The sequence below is a fragment of the Theobroma cacao genome, chromosome 9 (assembly GCF_053813885.1).
Source record: "Theobroma cacao isolate CCN51 chromosome 9, ASM5381388v1, whole genome shotgun sequence".
In the NCBI taxonomy this organism is placed as follows: domain Eukaryota; kingdom Viridiplantae; phylum Streptophyta; class Magnoliopsida; order Malvales; family Malvaceae; genus Theobroma; species Theobroma cacao.
The window spans coordinates 37,072,750-37,092,369 of record NC_142647.1 but is presented as its reverse complement, the minus strand read 5'-3'; the positions used below and the strand labels follow the sequence as shown (position 1 = coordinate 37,092,369).

The window sequence follows — 19,620 nt, the reverse complement described above, 5'->3', positions numbered from 1 at the left end:
AATTATACCACATGTGTCTAGATTGCTTTAATCCATATAATGATTTATTTAATTTAATTGAGTAAATTTCTCGAGAGTTCAAATTTTGTGCTTCAGGCAACTTAAATCCTTTAGGGCTTTTCATATAGATATCGATATCAAATGAGCCATATGAATAGGCTATAGCTACACTCATTAGATGCATTTTCATTTTCTCATTTATTGCCAGACTAGTTAATATAGAATTGTAATTGTGTCCACCACAAAGAATATCTCTTTTCATATTTAATACTAGATCTTTGGGTAAAACATTGTGCGATAAGCCATGCTTTATATCTCATAATCTCATTTTTCTCATTTCGTATTTGCACAAATACCCATTTATATCTTATTAGTTTTACATCTTTTGATGTATGGACTACAGGTCCAAAAACTTCATGTTTTTACAATTAAATTCAATTCCATTTTGATTGCATCTTTCCGCATTGGCCAATAATTTATACAAGTTCAAGATCCTCGTTTTTCTTTCATAATATTGAGCTCTATATTATATACAAAATATCGTCGACGTTTATTTACCGGTTTCATCTTTTCCCATCATGACATAATTGATTGAGATCTCTTCATTTTCAATGATTTCAGGTACTTGAATTTCTTCTGGAATTTTTCTCAATTATGTCAAGGGTCTCTTCTAGAGTTTTTACTTTCTCTTTCTGACCATTTTAAATATTTGCACCTTTTCTTTTTCGAGGATTTTATCTTTGAAACTGATTGATTTCCATGCTTCTGGCTTGCCTTGTCTTACAAGGACATCAATGTTAATAAGAGCATTTGCAACTGGTATATAAGATTTAGTTATTATTCCCTTTAGGTCAGTAAATACATCTGGCAACTGATTTACTATATTTTGCAAAATAATTATCTTTTGAACTTCAAGTTCATATTGCTTTGTGCGAAGATCAAAACTAGATAATGATAATTCAGTCTAAAAAATTTCCTCTTTCAGTTGCTTATTTTCTCCCCCTAATGTTGGAAAAATTGTTTCATCAAAATAACAATTGACAAACTTTGTCATGAATAAATCTCCTATCGATAGTTCTAAATATTTAATTACAAATGAAGATTTGTATCCAACATATACTTCTAACCTCCTTTGAGGACCCATCTTTGTGCGTTGTGGTGGAGTAATTGAAACATATACCGCAAATCAAAAAAATTCTTAGATGGGAAATATTTGGTTCCTGACCATAAACCAATTATATAGGGAGAATTTATAATAACTTGTTTGACCTGATGTATACAAATGCTGCTGCATCTAAAATGGCATGCCCCCAAGTCAACATTGGGAGTTTGAATTTTATAAGCTTGCAATCAGTTGGAAGTGTTTAAATAATTTTGCTAAACCATTTGTGTATAAACATAAGCAACAAGTTGTTCGATAGTTATTCCAACTAATATGCAATATTAAAGGCTTGAGATGTATATCCACCAACATTATCAAGACAAATAATCTTGATTACATAATTAAGAAAATGTGCTTGCAAATGAATGGTTGCAAATGCCAAATTGTAAGCTATAATAAGCACACATGTGACCATCTAGTCGATGCATCGATTAAAACCATAAAATATGTAAATGGTTCACAAGATGGATGTATGAATCCACATATAACCTTGAAAACTATTCAAAAATGTAGGGAATTCAGTCCCAACTTTAGTTGGTGGTAGCCTTATAATTTATTTGCCTTTAAAGCAAGTAGCATATAAAATTCATTAGATTGAAAAATCTTCTGGTTTTTTAATGAATGATCATATAAATTTTTAATCATTTTTGCATCATTGTTGATCCGGGATGGTCCAATCGGTCATGCCAAACATTAAAATCATTAGTAAACTTCTGGTTTACTGTGAGTTTCAATTATTTTAATATTTGTATAGTTTAATTTTGAGAACAGAATGAGTAATTTTTTTTCAACACACACTTTCTACTTGAGATAATAGATGTAATATAGAGGTATTAAGTGTCTCTTTTATTTGTTGTCTCAATATGACATCTGTTCAGATGAATATCTTTAAAACTTAATAAACTTCTTTGAGACTTAATAGAAAATAATACATCCTCAAGGTAGTAAAATATTAGCTCTTCTGAAGCCTTCAATTAATCTCGTACTACCAGATATTGAATTGACATTAATTTTTTTTCGTTGTCAAGTAGGAAAAATATTTCTTGTCTTTCAATATAGTGTGTTATAACAATGTCTGCTAGACATATATTACATTATAGATTTTCGATCCAACAATATGAATATCCATATTTTTTATTCAATAAAATAAAAAATATATACAATAAAAAATTTACAAGTTAAAATGAAATAACATTAAATATATAATTAAGACACATAATAAGAACATATTAAAACATCATCATAATATAGTTACACTAAAATATACCAATTACTATTAAGTTTATTCTCGAATATTCCCATTACTAATTAAATGATCAATTCCTTCTACAGGACAAGAAAATCAACCATGAATATTTCTGTTACCAATCATATAATCAAATCCTCTTTCAGGGTGGATAAATATCTTGATGTGTTATATCAACTTGGCCATGATTAAAATCATCACAAGATGTAGTTTTCGGTGATGCTTGATACAATTCAAGATGTACAATAGGTACGTAACCAATGGTCTTTCATGCCACATCAATGACAATATGTTTTCTATATTCCTCTTTTTTTTTCATTTTTGTATTTTCATTATTCATCAATTTCTGGTGAGTTAAAAGTATTCATCCACTTTTTGATGGGTTATTCATTTCTGGTGAGTAGTGGATTACGGTATTCATCCACTTCTAGTGGTAAAATTATCCATCTACTCTTGGTGGCAAAATTATCCATCCACTTTTGGTGGCAAAATTATCTTTAGATCCTAATAGTAAAATTATTATCCACTTCTGATGGTAAAATTATAATTAAAATTAAAATAGTGATAGTGTAAATTATTATAACTACCTCTTCCATATCCGTGATCATAATTATTAAATAATGTGGCATTTACTTCAGGAAATAGATAGATTCATGACCATGACCATAAGTATTAAATGATGTCGCATTCACTTTAGGGAATGGATAAATTTATAATTTTTTTTATTAGTAGCTCGTTTGTCACATTCATTTCAGGAAATAGACATTATGATTTTTCATTAATAGCTATATAATAGTAAATTCACTTTCCAATTAAGGGACATAATATAACATATTCTATATAATAGTAAAATTCATATTAAAATTGATTTTTAAAGAATGAAAATATTAAAGAAATATCAGGTCACTTACTTGATTTATTACAACCAAAACAATCAAAGATCAACCATTGAAATTCTTTCAAAGCTTGGAGATAATGCAAACAAAATAATAGCAACACTTACTTGATTTGTTAAAACTATAAATCAAAACTGAATCGTTGAAATCCTTTTGAAGCTTGAAGATGATGAAAACAAAATAATTTCAAAACTTGAGAGATCAGAGAATCGTGCTGATAACGTGTTATGAAATAAATCTTAAAAGAATAAATAAAGATAACTTAAAAGAATAATTAAAGAGAAGAAATAAAGTGTTTAGGAGCAGAAAAGAGATCTTATTGAAGTGTGTATTTACAAATGAAGTGAAAGGGTCTATTTATAGGCTAACAAACCCTTGAATCATAATCCTAATTTAATTTTATCTAAGAGATCAAATCATATTACATTTCTTGTATCTTGCCTTTTAGCTGTTTGACTTGGTCTGCACTTCTTAAGTCAGAATATAATGGACATTCACATATTTATTCATAACAAATGTTATATAAAATTATTATTTACTATAAATCTTTTGATTATTCATTAAATTTAATATATTAATTTAAAAATTTTATAATCTTTGCATCCGATCATTTGACTTATTGGTTGGCACATGATCTCCTACCTAAAGAGAAGGGTTCGAATCCCTCCTCCCCAAGTTATAAAAAAAAAAATATAACCCTTATTATTTTTTGTCTATAGCCTCTCAACAAAACTTGGTTCTGTCGTTGCCTCCTCGCAGTGAATTGATGGCATGAAGTTTGACGAGCTCCATAAGTGTTGAATAGTCTTGTGGCGGTGGAGATATTTCCACACGAGATCTACTGACATTGGCATATGTGGAAATAAAACATGATAAAGAATTTTAATTATTATTTTTTCTTATATATGTTGTAGAGAAGCAAAAAATATTGATATTCTTAATGAAACATATAATAAGCAAATGTAATTAGAGTGAGTTAAAAATAACAATTGCGGTACATGAAGGTAATTACCGCAAGTCAAAATAAAGAAAACACTTCAACCCACGATTCCCGAAATCAGTGTTTCAATTTCCCGCCTATCCCCATTTGTTCGAAAATTTCGTTCCCTCTCCATTTTGGAAATTAATTAATTAAATAAAATAAACCCTTCCTCTGCACCACCCCCTCCGCCCTCCCACCCCCCCCCTTCCCATCATCATTTTGCTCCTCGTGCAAATAATCGCCCCATTCGCCGAGTTTCAGCTTCCCACTCTCCTCCCTCTCCAACGCCTGGCCATGGCCAAAACGTCGTCTTCACCCAAGAAACCTACTCGATCGAGCCAGAGAAATAAAACGACCATGTCCAAGCCCAAATATGAGGAAGTCACCGACGTCTCTCATGAAGAAGAGAGCACTCAAGTCTCTCGGGGAGAAGACAGCACTCAAGTCTCTCGGGGAGAAGACAGCACTCAAGTCTCTCAAGAAGAAGAGAGCACTCAAGTCTCTCGTGGAGGTAAGCGCAAAAACAACTCTGCCTCTGGAGCCTCCAAGTCTAAAAGAAGCCGACCAGAACTGGGCTCGAAAACTTCGCCGTTCAAATCAAAAAGTGAAGACGTCGGGGTCCTTGGCGGCGATGAGAGCGGCTCTAAGACGACGCCGTCGAAGTTGAAAGTGACTAGACAAGCTGTGAACGGTAATGAGGATGAGAAGCAGGATGCCAGGTTGATCGGCGAGCCGGTCCCTGACGAGGAGGCAAGACGGCGCTGGCCAAAACGCTACCAAGGGGTGGTAATATATAAACAAACAATAAACAATTGCTTCTTTCATTTCTTTTTCGGGAAAAGTCGAATCTTTTAATGATATCTATCCGTTTTGAATTTACTCGTAGAGAAGGTAGATTATGTAGTATATTTCCTTGTGAATGCTTTTTTTTTTTTTAATTTATTTGCATTCTGACTTGAATTTCAATTCTCTTTATGTTCAGGAGCAAAAACAAGTTGTTTCAAAGAATTCCAAGGAGTAAGTAAAATACATCAATCTGTAAGCCAATTTTCTTTTGTTTGTTTACATTGCATCTATTATATAACTCATTTAAGGGTCGCTTGCGATTCTTTTCAAAAAAAATTTATTTTTGAATTGCTTCCAATTAATAGCAACATGGAACATGTTTTGGTTAATGAAATGTGGGTGCATAACTTTGGCTCTAAAGACATGGTGGAGGCAATGACTAAGTGGTGGGAATGGTGTTAAGGGGTTAGAGGTCTGAGTTTAACACTGCATAAGAGTGGAATAGAATCATTTAGGCTTTTTATGGGTGAAAAGGCTGCTACCGAATGAATATTGAACAGCGAGGACACCATTATTGTTATTATTTTTTTGTTGAAGTATGAACGCGCAAGAATTTATCTCTTTCAACAATTTTAGAAATTTTATATTGTATTTTGGTTGCTTGAAAAGAAAAAGATGCACCAAACTAACTTTCCTTGTAGTTTTCAAGACATAAAACACAAAATGAAAGCATTATCAAATGTAACCTTGGTTTTCTCAATTTATTTGGCACAGTGAGAATGATTCAGAGATTATTCAAGCTCGACGGCACTATACTCAAGCGGAGGTTGATGGACGTGTGCTGTATAATCTTTACGATGATGCTCACGTCAAAGTCAGTATACTGTTACCACTTGTTATTGCCATTTTTTGATGCATCTACCATTTTAGAATGGCCAGTCATGTTGGTCTTGTGCATTTGTTGAATTGATTCGTATGTCTTCTTTCACTCGATTTTTATTCATTGCATTGTTAACTAATCTTGTCAAGTTGTTTTCATTTCATTAGTTGACTGCTGTTTAGGTTATATTAAGCATCAAAGTGCAAGAATATTATGTCTTGCTAATATGTTTTTGAATGGGATTTGGTGTGGTATTTATTTATTTTGAAAAAAAAAAATGCAGCCTCTTAAGATTTGATGGAAAATTCACTTATTTATCATTAGAACAAAAATAATGCTTCGTCTGCCCTCCAAAAGTAACGATATGAATTAATCATTAGTTTTGGTGAAAATTTTGAATGGATATTTAAATTGTTTGAGTCTGTATTTTGCTGTTAGATTTTTTTGGAATTGAAAATAATTGGCTTTTTTCTCTTGTTAAATCATTTAGCTGAACTGAAATAATCAAAATTTACTGGTTGATGGGATTTTTTTTTATATGATAATCGTTGCTGTTTTTGGTTAGGCTATTTTCATAACTCAGTAATTCACTTTGCCACATTCTTCTTTCAGGAAAAGAATTTCAAGCTGGTTTAATGCACTATCTTACTAAATATTAGAAATTACAATAAAGCCTACAGGCTATAAGTACAACAAGATGAATATTTGATGTGTTAAAAGAATTTATTAATTCTTCACTCAACTTTTTTTTTTGAGACTACTTGTACTAGATTATAGATGAGAATCAGTCCGTCCTAGTTATCACACATTTAGGATCTTTGGCATTTGTCTTATTTTTCATGGATTCTCTCTCTTTTTGCTTTTTTTGGTACTGGTGTGACTATGAAATGCACTTTCTTTAACTAAAAGAAATTAAATGGTTAGGAACTTGAGTTAAAACTGTATGGATTTGTTGGTAGATATCATCGATTAATCAATTTTGTAATCAAATGGGCTAGTAAAAAGAATAATTCGGGACTTGAGATAAGACTATGCTTTTCTATAAATGCAGAAAGTTTTAATTGTTTCACTAAGCTTTGAATCTGTTGTTTTTGTGGGGAATGTGTTGTTTTTGTTGGACTACGTGAACTTCGTAAATAATTTTTATAAATGTGCTTACCAAGTTAGTTCTTAAGAGTAGGGTAATTACTTTAACCTTATTTACTTGTTTATACATGTATAGGCTGAAGAAGGGCAGGATTATTATATTTGTAAGATTGTAGAAATGTTTGAGGCAGTTGATGGGACCTTGTATTTTACAGCTCAATGGTTCTACAGAGCTCGAGACACTGTAAGATGCTTTTTTTATATGATTTCTATTGTTTTTAACCTTTAATTTAGCATTACATTTGATTTGCCTCTTCTTTTCCAGGTAATGAAAAAGTTAGGCCACCTTATTGATAAGAAGCGTGTATTTTTTTCAGAGATTCGGGATGACAATCCATTGGATTGTCTTGTTGAAAAGCTTATAATTGCAAAAGTTTCATTGAATGTATGTTTTCTTGTCTTGTATTTTTGCTTTGGTTGTTTCTCATATATTTTCGGCTTCTTCCTACTAATGTATATTTACCTTTTAGGTTGATTTGGAGGCAAAGAAGAAAATGATTCCATGTTGTGATTATTATTGTGACATGCTGTATCTTTTGCCATATTCTTCTTTTATTAATTTACCCCCAGGTAGTTTTCCCCTTGATTGCCCTATCCTTGTCTATTGAGCTTATGTAGATGAACATTAGAAAATTAATTATTGTTTCAACTTCTAATGTTTTTTTTTTCTTTCTAAATCATAGAAGATAAAACAAATTGCAGTGAAGCTTCATCAACAATTTCTACTGATGACGTAAATAGTGTTAACGAAGAAAAAAGTCAGTATGAGGAAGCCTCTCAAGCTTCAAACAATAAAAAATCACAAGTAACATTGTTGGACTTGTATTCGGGTTGTGGTGCAATGTCAACTGGTTTATGTCTTGGAGCAAATATGGCTGGATTAAAACTTGAGACTGTAAGTTACTTTGTAGGATTCAAATAATAATGCATGCTTAAGTAATTCATACATGTTTACCTATATTTAATGATTTCTTGAATTTTAATTAAATGTTTCTAGAGATGGGCTGTGGATTTAAATAAATATGGCTGTGAAAGTCTCAAATGGAATCATCCAGAAACAGAGGTAAAATTTGTCTGTAATTTGTTTTTTCATTTATGTTGTTAAATGTATTATGTAAGAAATTTTTTGATGAAATCACATGGTATTTCAGGTTAGGAATGAATCTGCTGAAGATTTTTTAGCTTTGTTGAAAGAGTGGGAAAGATTGTGTGTTTTATTTTCGTTGTTGAAATCTGAAAATTTGGAGAAACAATCCTTCAATCCTTTTCGTACGGAAGATGATGGCGATGATGATGACAATGAAGAAGATGATACTGAAGGTGATGTGTTTGAAGTTGAAAAGATTCTAGCTATATGTTATGGTGATCCCAAGAAGAAGGGGGAACGTGGATTACATTTTCAGGTACATGAGCATTATAACTATGCTTGCCTTTAATACAATCGCCATCGAGATAGTAAAATTTTTATCTGTTTAAGCTCTCACTGATTGTAGTTAGCTTATGTTTTGTATAGACATTATTTGGGTCTATATATTTTGGCATGCTCCACCTTGACTTCTTCTATTCCTTATTCTAGGTTCGTTGGAAGAATTATGGGCTGGAAGAAGATACATGGGAGCCACTAGAGGGAATGGGGTATGTAGTCAGTATTTATGTTTGTATTTCATACTCATATGCAAATCTGTCTCTAACATGTAATCTTTTTTACAGTGATTGTCAAGAATGCTTGAAGGACTTCGTTACACGTGGCTTTAACTCAAAAATACTACCCTTACCTGTAAGCATCTTTTAGATTTTGCTATGCTACTTTTTTCTTGAATGAATTTCATAAAAAGGAATTTACCTGTAGTATTGTCCCTTGCTTTCTCCTACAACCAACTAATCTCTAGGAAATGAACATAATCCTCTAGACAATTATATAACCGAGAACCACTTTCTGTTGAGGATCTTTCCTATACATATAGCTATGACCAGGTGCTTAGTATTTGGCAAGCTTCAATCTCATTTTCATGGCATTTAACTCATGGAATAACACACTATTTGGTTCACTATCAGTACCAAAAAGAAAAGCAGCACCTGCCATCTGTTCTAATACTCACTCCACATATCCACCAATAATTCAGTATTTAACATATACTGAAATAACACTTGGAGAGTTATCCATCTGCATGCTCTAGAATTGTAATTGAAGTGCATGTCAAACTTTCAGCTAACAATAGAAGGCTCTAGCGCACTTGAATCTACAGTAGAAATCTTACCCTTTTAACTTTTTTCTTTCTTCTAATAACTTTTTCCATTAATAAATTCAGTTTTTTCAAGAATGAAAAAAAGTGCACAATATCCAAGATACCCAAACAACAAGACCGCACAACCGTTTAAAGCCCAAGGAAGAAAGAGAGCATAATCTCAAAAAGTACATTTATGTTTGAGAATCTCCTATTTCATATCTTCTATATAGTGCGACTCAAGATATAACCAAGTTGGTACTGGATGCACTTTTTCTAAACCAGTCATTCTTTGCATTCTAATACTTTCTCTACAGATTCCTACTTATGGACTCTGGATGTGGTTTCAGACTGGGTTCTTACATTAATTTTGAGGACCCAAGTGTCTTACCTGCATGAATTTAACCTGTTCAAAAAAACCAGGCCCGGGTATGCTAATGTAAAGTGAGAAGTCAATGCAACATAGATAAACTTAGTTAGATGCACATATTCAGTAATTGGCTCAAAAATTGAACTCCACTCTTTTCATTTTCCCTGAATGGCCTGTTATTTCTCTATCTGAATTCTTTAGGCTGTAGTTGAAAAAATAGCTAGAATACTTAACCAAATCTGTTTCTTCTAATTCACTTTAGCATACAAGTGCCAATATTTCGTTAATACAACATTGTTGCAGTACCATGGTCTAAAGCTTTTATGTCAGCATTGTGAAACACAAATGCAGAGTATTTTCTGAAGTCACAACACTTTTGCCTTGCTTTTGTTGCCATCACAAATTCTTAGTGTCTTGTATATTTTCCTTCTGGTCCTACAGGGTGATGTCGATGTGATTTGTGGGGGCCCCCCATGCCAAGGCATCAGTGGGTTTAATAGGTTTAGAAATAAGGAAAATCCTTTACAAGATGAAAAGAACAAACAACTTAAGGTTTTCATGGAGATAGTGGAATACTTGAAGCCAAAGTTTGTTTTGATGGAGAACGTTGTTGACATTGTAAAGTTTGCCGAGGGATTTCTTGGACGATATGCCTTGAGTCAACTAATTCATTTAAACTACCAAGTTCGAATGGGAATGATGGCAGCTGGTGCTTATGGTCTTCCCCAATTTCGGATGCGTGTTTTCTTGTGGGGGGCTCGTCCTACTGAAGTGAGTTTTATATATTTAACTCACTATAAATATAGAAAAAGCTAAAGCTGTGGTTTAATTGGATGTTCACTGTTTTCAGAAATTGCCGCAATATCCACTTCCGACACATGATGTTGTAGTAAGAGGTGTCATTCCCCTTGAATTTGAGGTACAAGAACTTTTTTATTTATTTCTAATTTGAAAAGCTTCCATTTTCTTATAATACTTTATGAATGTAGATGAACACTGTAGCATATGATGAAGGACAAAAAGTGGAGTTGGAAACGAAACTTCTACTAGAAGATGCAATTGCTGACCTTCCTGCCGTATGTCCTATGATTTCTTGATTTTTTTTTCTGATTTGCTAGTTCATTTATCTTTTTACATATGATACATGTATTTGACTTTATTATGCATTTAGGTTGGAAATTATGAGCATCAAGATGAAATGGACTATGACAAGGATCCTCAAACAGAGTTTCAGCGGTTCATTAGATTAAGAAAGGAGGGTAGGAAGTTGCATACTTATTTATATGTTTCGAATTCCATATTCAAAACCATATTTGGATCATTATCATTTGTGTTTTCGTAGTTTGAATGTGCATTGCTTCTTTTACTCTTTGTTAGCAAGGAGAAGAGATATATGCTAATGGTTCTATTACTCTTGTCAGCTACTTATAAATGATAATTCTTCAGAACTTTGCAACCAATTTTTTTGGATACATAATAGCTTTCCTTTTGTTTTTGTACGATGGTGTTACTTGGTTATGCAAAAAAATCTTCTGTTGTTTCATTATGACGTGCATGCTCCAACTTCATGAAACTGGCTGGACAAATTACGAGCATATTTCTTTATCTGTCTTGTAGAAATGCCCGGTTCTTCACCAAAGGCAAAACCAGCGAAACATTTGCTCTACGATCATCGGCCACTCGAACTCAATGTTGATGACTATCAGCGTGTTTGCCAGATTCCCAAAAAGAAGGTATCACATTTCCATCTTAATCTAATCAGTCATATAACTTTTGTTTTTTGTTTTTTTATTTTTATGAATATTAGGTATGCCCTCGGCTGCATCTTCACTTGCTGAATTCCGTTCCTTTTCCTGTTTCATTCTATGTGCGTGTTGATTAGGGAGCAAATTTCAGAGACCTACCAGGTGTTCTAGTACGTGATGATAACAAGGTGGAATGGGACCCCAGTGTGGAGAGGGTTTATTTGAAGTCTGGGAAACCTTTGGTAGAGAGCGTTCTCTTTCATTTTAATTTATGTTGATATTCTACTTTATCTCTTGTGTTGTAGTTGATAATATTATTATAAACAATGACAGGTCCCTGATTATGCCATGAGTTTTATTGGGGGATCATCGTCCAAGTGAGTGGTTTTTTTGTTTGTCATGTGTTTGTTGCTTGATGATGTACTTGATTTGATGACTTAGACACATGATGAATTTGTGTATAGACCATTTGCTCGTCTATGGTGGGATGAAACTGTACCAACAGTGGTTACCAGGGCAGAGCCTCATAATCAGGTTATGATTTTATGCAACATATATATATATATATATATATATTGTGTTAAAATCACATTTACCCAAGAAACCATTTCCAGAGTGGCTAAATGTTACTGTGTTTGTTTACAGGCGATTTTACATCCTGAGCAAGATCGTGTCCTCTCGGTTCGTGAGAATGCAAGACTACAAGGCTTCCCTGATTACTATAAGCTTTTTGGGCCTGTTAAGGAAAGGTACTTCTTCTACTGTGCTATCAATAAACATATAATTGATCATAATATTTAATTATTTTTCGATTATAATGTTGGCTTGATTATATTTTAGGTACATTCAAGTTGGGAATGCAGTTGCTGTGCCTGTAGCTCGGGCACTAGGCTATGCGTTGGGTTTAGCTTACCAAGGAGTTCCAAGCGATGAGCCACTAATGAAACTTCCCCCAAAATTCCCAAACATTATTGAAAGAATTTCTTCTGAATCATCTGAAGACAATTCTTAATTTGTATATCATATGACAAACCCATCAATCTTGTCTTAGGATTATATTTAAGTAAAATTCACATTGAAGATTTGGAAAACATTTATTTTGTTATTCAGAGTATTTAAAAAGTTTTCTTGCATTATGTTCTTTCTCTTAGATTAGAGGTCACATCTGATTTTGAAGATGATTTAAGAAATAAATTATTTTGGAAGGTTTTTGTTCTCATGGGTTGGAATGTAAGTCTAATTTCGTGCAATTTTAAATTTTAAAAATAGAGTTTTAATAAATTTATAAATTATGAGTTTATATTTTTAATTTAAAAGATAGAATAAAATATTTTTATTTTTTAAGTTTTAATTAAAATTTTATGGAGGTTTATTAGTTTTTAAAATGAATATTTTATTTTAAGAATAGAAACATAGTTAATAGAAGTTATGAAAAAGTTAAAATGTTTTCTTTTTTTAAATGATTTAAAAAATTATTATTGTATTTTTTAAAAAAATAAAAAAAATCAATGATGGATCCTCTTTTGCTCACCAAGAAAGTGCTTCCTTGGAAAGCTTGACTTGGGGCTATTTAAGGGAGCACTGGTGTTCTTTTGAGGAGCTCGATCAAGGCTTCTTAAGGGAGCATCGGGCTCCCCGGGGGGCTCCGATGCTCCTACATGAGAAGCTTGTTTTTTTTTAATTAATAAAAAAAATAAAAAAAATAATTATAAAAATTAATAAAAAAATTATCTTTTGACTTTTGTCACGTCAGTAATTTAACGAAAATATTAACAGTTAATTAACAGTTGAACTTATATGTCTAACGAAAAATATTTTTTTAGAACAAAATGTTCATTTTAAGAACCAATAGACATCCGTGTAATCATGATCAAAATTTTAAAAAATAAAAATATTTTATTCTAAAAAACATGTTTGTTAGTTAGTGAAAGATTTTTGTTTATATATTCGAAATTCATTCATTTTTTACTAATGTGAAATCTTGATATTTATATTAAAATATAAATATATTTATAATATTAAGTAAAATTAAATATAAAATGAAACTCGAATCCACTCTAAGTTGTCGAATCCACTCTAAGTTGTTTAATTGTTTGCGACGCATGACTTCGAATTTAAATTGATTTTTTTAAAAATTAATAATTTAAATTTGAAATAACTTGAATCTAAATAATTTAAGTCATTTAAATCATTCAATTCAAACAATTTAGCCAAAGACAAATTTAAATTATTATTAAAATATAATAAAAGGTAATTTTGTTTATAGTATAAATAATATTAAGTTATAATAAAAGATATTTTAATCTTTGGACAAAAATAGATACTGAATTATAATAAAATATATTTTATTATTTTATTACTTTATTTTTTGATTATTTTAAAATTATTCTTATTAATTAAATATTAAAATAATATCATAATGATAATTTGACTACTATTTTATCCTATTATCACAAAATAACCAAATATCGAATGCTTTCCTCCATACAATTTGGAGAGCATATTTTCTACAATTATTGCATTATAATTAGTTAATTTTTTTGGCTCATAAATTAGTTAATCAGAATAATAATTTGCATAGAATCTATCAAAATATCGTAAGGAATTTATACTTATAGATAGTGATTCTTATACATAATTTTTTGTTGTAATTGAATAAATATTACGAGATTATAGTTAAAAAATAATTGCAAATGAAATGCACCTTCTACACTCATATAATTAGCATTGAAAATTGTTAACTTCACCCTAAATTGGAACATTGAAACATAAATCCCATGCATCTATGAACGCTGTTGCTGCAATTACTTTCTCTGTTTTAGCACCACCAGAGCTACCAAGTCAAGCAATTTCAACCCAAACGTTTAAACTTAAACAAAAAAAAAAAAAGGGAAAACAGAGAAACTTTTACAGTCCATCAAGGTAGCAAGCCAAAATCCATGGACACCAAACAAACCCAACAGAAGGGAGAGAGAAAAAAAGCGGTGAAGCTGTGTTTGATGGGTTCAGTTGAGTGAAGGAAGAGGAGGCAATCGCAGCACTGCTTCCTCTGTCTCATTGGGGACTGATCTCAGTATCTGCCACCAATAAAACCAAATATTATCAAAAACAGAAGAGTTCAAATTTGATTGATTTTGATGCACAGAGAGAGAGAGAGAGAGAGAGAGAGAGAGAGAGAAGTGGTTACTGGGTCTTGAAGAGGAGGCTTGGTGTCGTCTTTTGCAGGTCTGAAAGGGGGCTTTTCAGTCTTGAGCCGGGATTGGCTTTGGCTATTGTTGCTGGGTTTCATCGAAATCTCTGTACCTTTCATTTTTGGTTTTCGCTTCTTCCCCTTTTCTCTCCGGGCGAGCTTTAATTAATAGGAGGTATTCACCTCACACCTGGCCATTTAAACGATACCGTTCCCTGTCTTTTCCATTTGAAAGATGTATGAATTTTATATGTTATTTGTGAATAAATCCTACTATTAACTGGGCTTAGACAAAGGTCCTGAATTAAATCAGTTTATGCAACTGAGTTCTTTGTATTTTTATTGTACTGAAGCAAGTCTTTATTTTTTATTTATATCTTAAAAATTTTTATTTTTATTATTGTACTTACAAAAACTCTTAATTCGTGATCATCAAACTTAAAATCAATTGACATTTTTTTATTCATATGACATAGTGACGTGATCATGTAACAGTTGAGATGACCATGTCAAATGCCATGTGGTTGGTGTGAAAGAGAAAAAGACAAAAATAATTCACCTCAACTGATATGTGATCATGTAATCAGATCACATCATATGTTATAGGAATAGAATATACCAATCGTTATCATATCTTATGGCCATTAATTTTTTGTTACGATTTTTTTTTTAAGAAAAACACCTATAAATAACTTCACCTCATAATGGATGTGTTGAGACCCTCCCTACTTTCCCAATCCCATTAGCAATAATGACAACATTACGCTATAAGCTTAAAAAAATGAGCATTATAAATCAATTAAAACTAACAGTTAGCCAATTTTTGCCAATTAATTAAAATTTTGCATGGAATAAAACATTAATCCAACACGATCTCCATCTGCAGTTGAAAGCGGCTGGGGAATATTTAGAAAATGAAAATGGAATGAATGAGTTGTATATTTCCATTATTCTAACATATGTGCATTACAAGGGTTTATATACATGGGTTTAAAGGCTAAAAAAATCTAGAAAGGGTAAGAAAACTAACATTTGCTGTTACAAACTTTGTTACTAATGCCTAAAGGACTTAACAGAAAATGTTAAGACATTTATTTTCATCTTATTAAGTTGCTAGAAAATCAAAGCATCCCATGATAGCAGAGCTGATATATCTCTAACTCTGTTCCGACGTCCTTTGGTTTACTTTTGTAAACTACATAATCTACCTTATTATAAATCATTTTTAAGACTCCTCCTCAAGGTGGCATGTATATCCAAAATGCTCATCTTGCCAAGAAGAAAACTGAACTGCTTAAGTAGCAAGGCTTTGGTAAAAAAAAATCTACTAGTTGTGAGTTGGTTGATACATACTTTGGGTTTATTATTCTAGCAAGCACTTTTTTCTGATGAAGTGACAATCCATCTCGATGTGCTTGGTTCTTTCATGAAAGATAGGATTCTTGCATATATGTATTGCTGATTGATTGTCACAATAGAAGTCTATAGCTGTTGTGTGCTTGATTCCAAGATCTTACAACAAGAAAATTAACCAAATTGATTCACAACAAACTGAAGCCATTTCTCTATACTCAGCCTCAGTAGAGCTTCTAGCTATGACACTTTGTTTCTTGGACTTCCAGTTGATTAGAGAATTGCCAAGAAACATAGCATATCCAGTGACAGACCTCCTGGTATTGCAACACCCTGCCCAATCACTATCAACATAGACTTTCAACTATAATGAAGAATTTGCAGGAAATAAAATTCCCTGTCTTGGTGTAGCTTTAAGGTATTTCAATATCCGATATGTAGCTTGCAAGTGAGTATCTTCTGGTCTGTCCATGAATTGTGATAAAGTTTGCACTGCAAAAGTGACATTAGGCCTTGTAAAAGTCAGATAAATGAGCTTGCTGACTAATTGCCTATATTTACTGGGATTTGATATTTGCTTTGTATCATCAGCCTTTGTCAGCTTGCAGCTATAATCAATTGGGATTGTAACAGGCTTACACCATAGCATTCCATGTTCATTCAATAAGTCTAGAACATATTTTCTTTGACACAAAAGAAATCCTTTATATGATCTTACTATTTCCAAGCCTAGGAAATACTTTGGTGTTCCAAGGTCTTTAAGTTTAAGGCTTTTCTCCAAGTAAGTTTTTACATCCACTGCAAGGTCTAGACTAGAGCTAGCTATCACTATACATAGAGTAGCAAGCTAATGAAACCATCATTAGAAATTTTGGTAAATAGGGAGTAGTCAGCCTTAGATTGAACAAAACCATAATTCATCAAACATTCTGTGAATTTTGTATTCCATTGCGTTGATGCCTGTTTAAGGCCATCTAAGGACTTATGAAGTTTGCACACCAATTTAACATTAGATGGATACTCTTCCTTGACCATATACCCCTGAGGCAAATTCATATAGACATTTTCATGTAAATCACCATATAGAAAAGCATTATTAATATCAAGTTGGGAGAGATACCAACCATGAATAGCAGCAAGAGCAAAAGAGCATTCGAACAGTAGTGTGTTTAGTAATAAGGATGAATGTCTCATTATAATCAAACCCTTCCTTTTGAGTGAAACCTTTGGCAACTAATCTAGCTTTATACCTTTTAACAGTGCCATCATCATGCAATTTCACTTTGTAAACCCATTTACAGCCAATAGGTTGAAAACCAGAAAGAATAGGCATGACTGTCCATGTACTATTTTCCTTTAAGGCCTTTAGCTCTGTGTTCATGGCATCTGTCCACTTAGAAAATTGAATAGCTTGATGATATGAGGTAGGTTCTGGAATGTGTGATAATGCTGTGGTAAATGTTTTATGAGTAGTGGAGAGTTTTGCCGTGGAAAGACATTTCTCTTTAGGATGTGCTATGGTGGTTTTAAGAGATGCAAAGTTACTAGAAAAAGGATGTTGATAAGCTTCAAGGTATTTGGGAAGTTTCCTTAGTCTAGTACTTTGTCTGATAGGTTCTGTAAGTGAAGAATCAGTGGTGTAAACAGTGTTTTCTATTTAGGGGTATAGTGGTTATTTTGAGAAAAATCTCTATAATCAACAAAATTAGATGGTGAGTCATCATCAACAGTTAAGTTATGAGTATGGGGCAAACCTAAATCTGAATCATGTATAGGTAAAGTACAATCTACAATGTTTGATGCATCATTATGACTTACATGGTCATTATGCAATCTTGAAAATTTTGAGTTGGAAAGGAACCATAAGAATAATTTGATGATGAGTTTGTGGTAATGTTTAATATGGAATTAGTAGCATGATGCAAAGTACTAAATGGAAATATACTTTCATGAAACACTACATCCCTAGATATGAAACATTGATGAGTAACAAGATCATATAGCCAATATCCCTTCACTCCTACAGAATATCCTAAAAAAGTACATTTTCTTGCTCTAAGTTGAAATTTTCATCTGTCTCTAGAAAGAGTTGAAGCAAAACATAAGCATCCAAAGACTCTAAGATATGAATAAGAAGGGGTTTTGTCATACATCATTTCATAGGGAAATTTATTGTTAAGAACAATTGTAGGTAGTCTATTAATCAAATGAGTTGCTGTTAGGACAGCATGTCCCCAAAATTTTGTAAGGAGAGATGATTGAAACAGTAATGATGTAACGACCGCTCCTCGATCTCTACCGACGTTTGAGTCTTGCGGCAGAACTCGCCAAGTCCCGAACAAGTGTTATTTGAAACTCTTGTTAATAAGTTATATTCATTCCATCTACTTATATATTCGTTTCGAACCGTATAACTCTTTGTAATATGATTTGATCAAAAAGTCATAATAAATTGACTTAACCTTTATTACTCATAATTGTAAAAATACATTATAGTCTAAAATCTTCAATTGTAAATTTATATTGAGTCTAGTATCCATTTATAAAAATAAAATATATTACAAATGACTCGACCTCTAGCAGCGGAGCGACTAGGAATAAAGTGCTATGAGATGCCTTTACCTATCTGCGATAGACAATATGTGCCGATGAACACACGTTAGGCCGATCACTATCTGTAAAAAGAAGATGAGGGAGGGTGAGTCTCATAGACTCAGTGATCATCGACTCTGTGAGCTGGGCGTAGATGGGAAACAAGCTTAGAGTAGATCATTTGAGTAATAAAACTAGAATATAAAATGATAACCTTATAAAACCAAATAACAAGTAAAGTATTTATGCCTTGTAAAATAATGCCATAAAATAGTAGTGCAATACTTTCCTTGGTAAACAATGCCGAAAACAAAACGTAGTTAAATAAATTTCAATCCTAGAAATCATCTATTTCCTTTAGAAACACAATAGTTGTATCAAATCACGCACGCTCCCAAAATGTGTGGCATGTAAAAATAATCGTGTACATCCACGTATATCAACTTATAATCAACTCATAAAGCATTGAAAGCTTTCAATCAAATAGGGGAGTTGCGGAAAAACATTAACTCTCAACCATGCAAAAGAGTACGAGTCTAACAACTCTCAAGGCTCTCTAGTAGGTAATCATAGATAATCAATCTGTGGACCCTCTTCCACGTAATAACAATCTGGGAGGCCCTCTTCCATCGGATGCCCACAGCCATGGTAGTCTCGACGATGTTGGCTCACATTGGAGAAATTATGTGGTCACAACCACGTATATCAACTCGTGGCCTTGCCACGTATAACAACCCGTGGCCTTGCCATGTATATTCACAGACTATGGCCTAGCCACGTCTAACAGCCTGTCGACGACCCAAAGTTTCTCTAGCTAGAGCTCACTTATGCACAAGGCTCACTCTATCCCCGATGTGACATTCGACCTACTCTCGATGCCTTCGATTTGTCAAAATCTTTTTCAAAACCAAATCAAGGTTTTCGAGACTTTTGCTTTAAATCATTTGAAAACAATGTTCGATAACCTTTCAAATTGCTTTTCACATTAAAATGCATGGTGTAAACATTTGTATAAATATCGGACTAAAACCGGCTCTCAAAAGTTCT

General features: G+C 32.5%; 2 protein-coding genes across 3 annotated transcripts; one reads left to right on the top strand and one right to left on the bottom strand.

Moving 5' to 3' along the window:
• Nucleotides 1–4,469: 4,469 nt before the first annotated feature.
• Nucleotides 4,470–12,571, top strand: CMT3 (chromomethylase 3). Of its 2 annotated transcripts, none has more exons than XM_007014704.3 (21): nucleotides 4,470–5,072; nucleotides 5,269–5,303; nucleotides 5,847–5,946; nucleotides 7,175–7,282; nucleotides 7,364–7,483; nucleotides 7,569–7,668; nucleotides 7,785–7,993; nucleotides 8,096–8,161; nucleotides 8,250–8,501; nucleotides 8,675–8,733; nucleotides 8,809–8,875; nucleotides 10,135–10,464; nucleotides 10,544–10,612; nucleotides 10,683–10,769; nucleotides 10,865–10,952; nucleotides 11,311–11,426; nucleotides 11,576–11,680; nucleotides 11,772–11,815; nucleotides 11,903–11,972; nucleotides 12,084–12,187; nucleotides 12,279–12,571. In XM_007014704.3, exons 1-21 carry the CDS (start codon nucleotides 4,581–4,583, stop codon nucleotides 12,448–12,450), a joined length of 2,793 nt encoding a protein of 930 aa, XP_007014766.3. In that variant the 5' UTR covers nucleotides 4,470–4,580; the 3' UTR covers nucleotides 12,451–12,571. The 2 variants fall into 2 exon arrangements, with proteins under 2 accessions (XP_007014766.3, XP_007014768.3); XM_007014706.3 differs by having other exon boundaries at nucleotides 7,782–7,993.
• A 1,649-nt stretch (nucleotides 12,572–14,220) lies between these two features.
• Nucleotides 14,221–14,798, bottom strand: LOC18589647 (uncharacterized). Its single transcript, XM_007014703.3, has 2 exons — nucleotides 14,626–14,798; nucleotides 14,221–14,515 (listed from the first exon to the last, which is right to left on the bottom strand). Exons 1-2 carry the CDS (start codon nucleotides 14,746–14,748, stop codon nucleotides 14,444–14,446), a joined length of 195 nt encoding a protein of 64 aa, XP_007014765.3. The 5' UTR covers nucleotides 14,749–14,798; the 3' UTR covers nucleotides 14,221–14,443.
• Nucleotides 14,799–19,620: the final 4,822 nt, after the last annotated feature.

Bases quoted from the DNA above. Each gene is read 5' to 3' on its own strand.
- LOC18589647 (XM_007014703.3), bottom strand. From the start codon at position 14,748: ATGAAAGGTACAGAGATTTCGATGAAACCCAGCAACAATAGCCAAAGC. The intron at 14,516-14,625 runs GTAACCACTTCT...TATTGGTGGCAG, and splicing joins AGCCTCCTCTTCAAGACCCA to ATACTGAGATCAGTCCCCAA.
- CMT3 (XM_007014706.3), top strand. From the start codon at position 4,581: ATGGCCAAAACGTCGTCTTCACCCAAGAAACCTACTCGATCGAGCCAG. The intron at 5,073-5,268 runs GTAATATATAAA...CTTTATGTTCAG, and splicing joins CAAAACGCTACCAAGGGGTG to GAGCAAAAACAAGTTGTTTC. The intron at 10,465-10,543 runs GTGAGTTTTATA...CACTGTTTTCAG, and splicing joins GGGGGGCTCGTCCTACTGAA to AAATTGCCGCAATATCCACT.